Consider the following 9,777-nt stretch of genomic DNA (forward strand, 5'->3'; position numbering starts at 1 on the left):
TCAACTCCCTGATAAGGGTTGTTGGATCCATATTGCACCCAATCCATATCAATTAGATTTGAGGTTGAACTTGATGGATCCACTCTTATTCAATGAAATCAATAAATATGACTAATTTCCTATTTTACATGCATAAGCTAGTGCACACTATTTTCAAACATTAGAATAACCACGTATACGAGCATAAAAAATGCAAACTCCAAATCATGCAATTGTTTACTTTATCTAATATCATTATTAATATTCATTTATTAGCCTCATCATGGTTAAATACCACATAATCTCAAGTTGAAAGAAAAATAAAATAAAGTAATTTATGAACACATTAAAAGTAACTTACACGAACTCAATCGCATGCGTTAATTAGTTGGTGGGGGAGATGGTTATGTCCTTTTCGTAATAAATTAAGGTGATATTTGAGGACTTGCTTATTTGTTGTTTTATAAAGGTGATGACAGTGTTTTACAAGAGTTGTGTAAGTGGATCTCAGAGATGAATTATAATACTAAGCAAGTAAAAATTCCACTGAATAAACAAAAATTGAGAGGGCCACTGTGTTTGCATAGATGCCAAGCCTCAATCTTTACCTTATATTCTCATGACTATAACTTATAACAATGACCATCATGAGGCTAGACACGCTATTACATAAGCAATGGTTGTTGAGTTTGTTAACTCCAAAAGCCATCACACATCCTTTGCTCAACAAAATAAAATCACGTGGAAATGAAATTAAAAAGTTAGGTTTTTTAAGGTTTAGGGAAGACAATGGCTGGGATTAGCTTTTTAGAACAAAGAACTATGCATATAACATGGGTGAATGAGTTTGTCTCTAATCCTAGTACACACTTAATCCCAGTAATATCAAAACTACACATTATCATGCAAGTTATGATTGTTTAATATACATGATTAGATTATATAAGTTGTTATTTATGTTTTTACATTGTTAGATATTTTTTTTAATAGGTAATATTTGATTTTATATTGATATTAAAGAGAGAAATTATAATATTGCCATATGTAAAGTCTAGCCAAACACCTTGCTACCTTATATCTACACATCCCTAGCCATACAAATTTATTTCAACAAAAAATGCAGAGTATTAACACCTTGCCAGAAGCACTAGCCACTCATGCCAAGTAGACCATCTAGGGAAAAAACCCAAAAGTGCTTAAAGAGCAGTTGTCGATGCCCTCCACCAACAACCCATTACTATTCCTTGAACCATCAATTCGCCTCCTCCTGTGTGAATGTTGGAGTGGCTCGGTTATCTGACTCAAGCCTCATCCTTGGCTTCCCCTACAACACTCAACGATACTTGCTACTGTTGCTATCTTCCGCTCCATCTAACAAAGACACATCCACCCACATGCCCTCCACTATGTATGCGCCCCACTCCTTCTGGTTTTTCTTCACAAGCTAAGGTCATAGGGCTTGTCTTGGAGCTAACATGCTCTTACACGGGGTTGCCTTCATGAAAGCCCAATTGTCCTCATCCAACACCCAAATCCTTCCTTGTAGAAAGTACACACTCTTCCTCCAGCCCTACTCCACTTTTGGGACATGCACCCCTTTTGGACTTGCAAAAGACCAAACAACTAGGGGTTGAACAAAAGATTCCTCGCCATCAATCAATCTCCATGGCTCTTCTCCCATCCCTATGCCCACACCCAAAACAACACGTTCCACTATCTCTTCCAATCCTTGTAGCTATTGTAGGTTGACACAAGCTACAACCACTCTACAAATTTCCTCCTTTGTTTCACCCACCATTAAAGCCAGTGCCACAAAAAGTGAGGCCACATCCAATTTCAAGCGTCGTTTCCAATAAGCATCCAAGTACTTCGGCCCATACATCTGCTAAAGGTCCTTCAAGAAATCTGGATCATCAAAATTGAAGATGTTCTTCAATCACCAAACTAAAATCTTACCATTGTAAGCTTGCATCTGGTTGTTTGAGCCTAACACAAAATTCACCTCCATTTTTGTCACCTTTTTTTTTGAATCTCTATGTTATGCCCTGCTTCCTCCTTTTAAAAGCTTGTTTTGAACACTCTAGAAACAAGCATACATTGGGTATCAAGCAATGATCTCACCATCTGACATGCGCTGGAGGTTATGATCTCTGGGTACTGTGAATTGATGAATGCCGCTGGGGGATGGAATCACAATTAAAGTTACATTCCCCATACGATCAACAAGGATGCATCAAATTTTAATGTTTGGCCATTGAAAACTTTCTCTCTTTAATCTAAACCAAGAAGTCTAAGATCTCTGAATATTTCATTCTAAGTCCCCAAAGTTGCATTTGCATCCATGTTGGCCAACTTATTTGCCACCCTATTTGCTTCTCGGTAGGTGTGGGGAATTTTGATATTGCTATTAGGATTTAATTGTGTGATTTTGAGTCAAACTCATTGACTCATGTTTCATGAGTAGTGATTCAACATGAATCCATCTCTCATGAGAATAAATGGAACACTTTTCAGTCATTGGATCTAGGTGATGCTCACAGGGGTGAAGCAGTGGGACTTCCTGGGAGGTCACCCATCCTAGTACTACTCCAGCCCAAGTGCGCTTATCAGGTGTGGGAAACCTTAAAATCTTCAAATTCCAATAACAGTCCTCTGATCTGCTGAATATGTTTATCAAGTTGCCATGCTTCCATCTTCCTTTTCTTTATTCCATTAATGATTATTTTTCGAGTCCCCTTATAGGTGAACTTTTCGAATGCCCAATTTAGCTCCTAACACTAGAGCCTCTTTTGCCACACAACATTCTACCACATTATTCGTGCCATCGTTCAGACGTTTGGCCACAAAGGCTAGAGTGTTGCCCTTGTGATTTCTTGCTACACAACCACACCCTGAGACTCCCGAGTTCCCCTGGCTGCCCCATCGAAGTTAATTTTAACCCGTCCTTCCTCTTGTAGAGTCCAACACACGTCTCCCCTTTTCAAATTAGGATTAGCCCTACCAAACCCACGAATGGGTCTACATTATTAGATATTAGACCTATCATAAACTATGGTTAAACATGTTTTGAGTTTTTATATAGATAAAAAAAAAGAAAACAAATATTTAGTTACTAGTCTCAATTATTTCAAATTTGGGATGTAGCTATTGTCTACTATAAATCAATTATTTTATAAATCTTATTTTAGATTTTTAATATAATATATTAATGTAATTACATTATATTTGATAATCCTATTGTTCACTTTTTAAAAATTAGATGGTACTCTAACAACATTATATGTGATAAGGTAGACCTAAAACTTTAAACTTCAAAAATAATTATTGCCTGATAAACTCTTATAGAGATTTAAGAATCATTCAAAATCATTTGATATAAAACACAAAGTTGAGATGCATGGGTCCCTTTTCCTAGTGTACTCGTTCTATAAATGACCTTAAATAAGCTACAAGTGTAGATCTAGAACCTTAAATTCAAAATAAACTCTTGTAAAAATTTGGAAATCATTCAAATTCGTTACAAATAATATTTTAAGACTTTAAGTTAAGATGTATGGGTCCCTTTTCCTAATACACTGTTTATATAAAAAACAATCTTCTAAACTACAAATGTATATACTGAAAACCTGAAATTCAAAAGTAAACTCTTATACAAATTTGAGAATCATTCAAAATCATTAGATATAATATTTTAAGGCATCAAGTTAAAGATGTTCTCGTCCCTATCCTTAGTCCTCGTTCCATAAAGGGACAATCTTCTAAACTACTAAACTTTTATCCCGTCGTAGTAGAAAGTCAAGACAGGCCGTTGATGCGCACCCGGTAACGGATGGTGAAGATTCTACGAGGTTCGTGATCCGTGCCGGACACACACAGCCAATGAATGACAAATTCGGAGATAATACTATAAATCCACTGGTTTGGACAATTGTATAGTACCAGATTTCTGTAAGAACCTTGAATTGTTAGGTGTTTTTTCCTCAATTTGCTTAGTTCAGTGTCATCCCAGCTCTCTGCGCAACAATAATGGCGCCCAAGGCAGAGAAGAAGCCCGTTGAGAAGAAGGCGGACGAGAGGAAAACCGTGGGGGAGAAGACTCCTACCGCTGTTGCCGAGAAGAAGCCCAAGGAGAAGGCTCCTCCAAAGGGCGGCAAAAGGGGTCCCAAGCCTGCAGGGGATAAGAAGAAGAGGAAGAAGAAGAGCGTGGAGAGCTACAAGATCTACATTTTCAAGGTGCTGAAGCAGGTTCATCCTGAGATCGGCATCTCCAGCAAGGCCATGTCCATCATGAATTCCTTCATGAACGATATTTTTGAAAAATTGGCCGGAGAATCCTCAAAGCTGGGCAAATACTCTAAAAGGAACACTCTCTCGTCTCGTGAGGTGCAGTCTGCGGTTAAATTAACCCTTCCTGGCGAGCTTGCCAAGCATGCCGTGTCGGAGGGCACAAAGGCCGTGACTAAATTCACATCCGGTTAATCTTGTTTTTTCTCTGTGTTCTTGATCATTTTTCAGTGTAAAGGTGTCTGTAGACACCACATCCTCTCGGATCTGATGTTTTTCTTCGATTTTTCAGGACTTATGTTAGGGTTTGATTTTTTGATATTTATGTATAGAAAGCGTGAATTTGGTTTCTGTTTGACGCTTTTAAAGCTGTAAATTAATGCCTTGTCAAGGACTTAATTTGTAGATTTCATTCTTTTGAATGAAACAACTTGTTAATTTTGTAGGAGTTGCTAGCAACCTATGCCTGGTTCTGTATTACTAAAGAGACAGTCAAAGGAGCTTATTATTCTGCAAATTAGGGTTTTCTATACTTTTATATGGTTAATCTGAGAAACTTGTTGTATCGTGGAAAAAATCATTTAAAGCGTTTTTTAAATCTCACGGTCTTCATCAGATAATTTAATTTTTTAATTTATATGGATTCATCTTTTCCCTCTGTTCATTTCGTCCTTTTCACAAGCATGTGTTGACAAAATGGAATTAGTAGAATACTAGATTTATAATATTGTTTCAAAATTAAGTTATTAGTCCCTGCCTATTGGGTACTAATGTTTTCTTTTTAACCCGTCCTTGTTAATTTTTGACAACAATTATTCTATTTTTAAAGTTAATTCTTAAAGTTCAACAAACTTTCTATTTTAAAATTAATTTATGTTGATTTATTACCTTTTTCTAATTGGTCCATTACATTTTTGGTGGGGTTTATTTTATTTTTCCATTTCAAAAAATACAATATTTTCTAACATGTATTAATGAATTCATTAATTGCACTCTTATCTTTTACATATTTGTGACAACTTTATTATTAATTAAAACTTTATCTTTTGTATATTTGTCACAAGTTCATTAGACAATCTTATTAGATTTCCACAATCCATTGGAGTATAATTTGTGCTTCTGGATTTGATTGTGTCAAAATTTTTTAGCATCAAAGTTTCGGATCACACTCTGTGATCCATCATCGATGAGAGAATGCCAAATGAAAAAGTTCATTAGAGTCATAAAATAATTAAAATTTTATCTTTTTAATATTTGTCACAAGTTGATTAGATTTATTAATAAAAAATCATGTTTTTATCACAAAAATAATGTTTTATCAATATTAATATCACAATTTTTAGTTTTGAATATAGTATTTAAAAATGTTAATATATTTTATATTATTTTAAAAATTGGTTTTATATAAATCAATAATTACTAAATTTGATTTTTTATTAAAATATATTATTGCTATTAAGAATTGTATTGCTTTATATATATAAACTTTACTATATATCAATTAAAAAAATTAAAAAAAATTAATCTCAAAATTTAACTTATGTAATAAAATTTTAAAAATCTTAAATTTCTTAGTTAAAACTCTATTCATTCAAATCTTGCAATTTTACAATACATTACATTATGTTGTATATTTTTAGAGAATGGGTAGTTGCCACATTATTCTATAAAATTAAAATTTAAAATATTAACTAAAAATCTAAAGTAAATTTGCTAAAATTTATAACTTTTTTTTTCAAAACCATAATTTTAACAAATATAATGTCCAATTTGTTTCTCTAGAGGAAGGGACTCTAGCTCCCAAAGAGCTCTTGTTACATTTACACTAACAATTTCTAATTGAAAATTATAATTAGCTATGCTTTTGAGGAATGCAAAAAGAGAAATTGAACTATGTTTTGTTGTAGTTTGCCTTCGACTACAAGCTTGCACATTAATATGTATCTTTCTACCACTCATCTTACAATTGATGGTACAAGTAAAACCTCAATAATAAGAATGAACATAGATGGTACAAGTAAAACCTCAATAATAAGAATGAACACTTGTAAAATTTAAATTTGACTAAGTGATGTTTACAAATCTAGGAACCACTCTAGGGTTTGTTTGGTAGTGGGAATACAAGTGTGATAGGCTTATGTAAATTCTTGAAATCTTGAATTCTTAACATGGATGTATTGAAATGGAATTGGAATAAGATATAAAATAGGAATATGTATTCCACTTTAGGCCCAAAAATGAACTTTTGCAATTTTGTTTATTTAGGTGGAACTAAAATACATATTTTTATTTATTTATTATATAAAATATAAATTATTGGATATGTGAATACTCTATAAAATAGAGTGGAATTTATTGATATAACTTTTAGAGAATATTTAAAAGTGAGTGGGCTTCTTGTTTATGTTATATATTTGAGCTCAAAATTTAGTTCTAAAAATTAAGGAAGGTATATATTAAAAATAAGTTAAAATATTAATTTTCATCAAACTATATTTAAATTAAAAATTTAGATAATTGACAATTAGAAAAAACAATTTTGAGTTAGTGGGGCTATTTCCAACCCCACTCCTTCACTTGCATGAGGCTTCAACTTTTTAGCTTGAGTGTGTTTAGTTAATAACATTGTTTCTACATTTTAGCTTTTGAGTGTGCTTAGCTAATAACATTATACATATTTTAAACACAAGTACAGATAAAGAGTGGAATTGGTAACACTCCTAATGAACTCTAGTATGACAAAAACCTATTGTTTGAGAGTTTTTGGAGGAAAATATTATATCAAGAGAGATGATGTAGGAAAGTTTGATCTTAAAAGTGATGAAGACTTCTTTCTTAGATACTCTACTAAGAGTAATGCCTACAAGTGTCACAACAAAAGATTGATGAAAAGAGTTGGGAGTGCTAATGTCAAAGTAAATGAGGACATTTAGATGCAATTGAGAGCTAGTTGTTGTGATTTATATGAAGAGGACCAATTGCAAATCAAGGAACACATAACCCTACCACATAATCAAATTCAAATTGTTCTTATTGTACAAAAATTTCAAATTGTATGTAGTCAAGAATCAACAATACATGCAACTCTTTAAGACACCAATGTATGCAAAATTGAATAATTATGAGAATGAGATTCTAGGTGATAAAAATAAAGGTGTAAATTATAAGGAAGTTAGCTAAGGCTAGAGAAGAGATTTCTTTGATTTAAAAATTGGAACTTGAAAATGTCAATGAAGCATATGCAAGGATGAGAATTGGATATATGCCATGAAAGTAGAACAAAATTAGATTTGCAAGAACAACACTTGGATTTTGCTTTCTAGACCTAAGGACAAAAATGTAATTGGTACCAATTGAGTGCTTAGAAATGAATTGAATGAAGTAGGAAAGTGGTAAGAAACAAGGCCAAATTGGTTTATAAGGCTACTTTGGAACTTTTGCTCCTATTTGCTAGAATTTTGAGTTAATAAGATTGTTTCTTGCTTATGCTACTCTCAAGGATTTCAAGGTATATCAAATGGATGTACTTTATATCTTTTCAAATGTATATTTGAAGGAGGAAGTGTATGTCAAACAATTTAATGGTTTCACATTGAAAGATAAAGATGATATGGTTTATAAGTTGAAAAGGCTTTCAATAAATTGAAATAAGCTCCTAGAGAATGGTATGAAAGACTAGACACATATCTTCTAAAGCTTGGTTTTTGCAACTTGGTATTGTTGACATTAATCTCACTAAAAGGTTGACTAGGATAGCAAACTAATCATCGAGGCATTTTTTGATGACATTATTTTTTAAGTTGATGTTTGGAGTAATAAATTTGAAAATGAAATGGAAAGTGAGTTTGAGATGTCTATCATAGTAGTATAGAGTTCTTTTTAAGTTTGCAAGTTTTTTAGTCTAATTTAGGTATTTTCTATCTCAATACAAGTTTGTAAAAGAGTTGTTGAAGAAGCTTAGAATGAAGAATTCCAACATTGTTGGAACATCTATGGTGATTGGTTGCATGTTAACAAAAGATGATAGCTCACCAAAGGTAAATCAAACATGGTAAAAATATATGATCGATGGCTTACTATATTTGACTCATACAAGGCTCGATATCCTAAGTGTAGTAGGATTGCTAGCAAGAATTTGAGCTAAATTGAAGGAATCATATAAAGTAATTGTGAAGAGGATATTCAAATATATGAAATGGACAACAAATTTTGGTCTTATACTATGACGAAGGTGATGTCTTCACATTATGTGCTTATAGTGATATGTTGATTGGGAAAGAAATATAAATGACATAAAGAGCACAACTAGAGGTTCATTCTTCTTGGGTCAAAAATTACTTACGTGATGTAGTAAGAACCAAAATTTTTCTATCTTAGTCTAGTACCAAAGTTGAGTATGTTGTTGCTGCTACTAATTTCTCTCAATTGATGTGGTTAAAGAAATTGTTGAGTGATATAAAAGTGTTGATGAGCTTGTTATTATGTATTGTGATAACTCAAGTGATAAATATTTCCAAGAATCCCTTGCTACATTCAATGATAAAGCATATTTCTATTGAGTATTTATTCTTGAAGGATAAGGTAGCTAAGAAATAAGTGAAATTGGAGTATGTTTTTAGTAAGGATCATATTTCATATATTTTTACAAAGTCTTTGCCCAAGGATATCATTGCATAAAAAAGAGAGAGGGGGAGGGGTATGTCTCCTCTTAATTATAACTAAAGATGTATTGAAGTGCATCAATTCAATATACTTAACAATAATAGCTTTCTTCTTTGATTGTGATGCATGAGCATCCAACGGTGTAAGGCCAATCTTGTATCACCCAAAAATATGTCTAGAAATAGTTTTTGTTTGATGTGTTCTCATTTCTTGATATCCATTTCATAAAAATAGAGATTCCAATTCTCAAATTGTCATTGCTACTTTTTTGGGTTAGTATTTTGGTGTGCCTCAGGATATTTGCAAATATAGAAAATGAGTTATTTTTGTTGTAGATCCATTATTATGAAGAATTAGAGGGCGCGAGTTGAAGGGAAGGTCTTAATTAAAATTTCAAGTCCTTTAGAAAATGAATGAGGTCAAATGATTTCATGGTTTGAAAGTTATAATAGTTTTAAGTGGCTTAGAGACCTAGAAATGCTTCAGAGTCATATTCAAGGCACCAAACAACCTTGTACATCCCCAAAAAATTGGAGGTGACTATATGAGACCAATAATTATATAGAGTGTTCAAAGATCTTTTCAAAAATGTAAATGATTCGTCAAAGTTATGCCTCCCAGAAGTTGGACTACTTTTTTTGGAACCTTCTACCTTTGCTCCAACTTCTAATTTGAATTTTAGAAGCTTTGTTTTAGTGCCAACCACCAAATGTCAAGATGTAAATTTAAGGTAAGCTATTTAAGGCCCATTCTTGAGGTGTAAAGACAACTTTTAGTGGAGTTTGGGAGAAGGCACTGTGAGAAGGATTTTACTCCATATTGTAGCCCATAGGGCATGTAGTTGGGTCTATT

The 9,777-nt window shown here is 32.8% G+C and overlaps 1 protein-coding gene across 1 annotated transcript; it reads left to right on the forward strand.

Annotated features, from left to right (window-relative positions):
* Positions 1-3,900: 3,900 nt before the first annotated feature.
* LOC149563510 (histone H2B.4-like) lies at positions 3,901-4,780 on the forward strand. Its single transcript, XM_089826735.1, has one exon. It carries the CDS (start codon positions 4,006-4,008, stop codon positions 4,456-4,458), a length of 453 nt encoding a protein of 150 aa, XP_089682861.1. The 5' UTR covers positions 3,901-4,005; the 3' UTR covers positions 4,459-4,780.
* The last annotated feature ends 4,997 nt before the right edge of the window (positions 4,781-9,777 follow it).

This window comes from Cupressus sempervirens, chromosome 4, assembly GCF_028749045.1.
Source record: "Cupressus sempervirens isolate cs-2001-9-10 chromosome 4, ASM2874904v1, whole genome shotgun sequence".
Taxonomy (NCBI): domain Eukaryota; kingdom Viridiplantae; phylum Streptophyta; class Pinopsida; order Cupressales; family Cupressaceae; genus Cupressus; species Cupressus sempervirens.

Coding starts and splice junctions, on each gene's coding strand:
- LOC149563510 (XM_089826735.1), top strand. CDS start 4,006: ATGGCGCCCAAGGCAGAGAAGAAGCCCGTTGAGAAGAAGGCGGACGAG.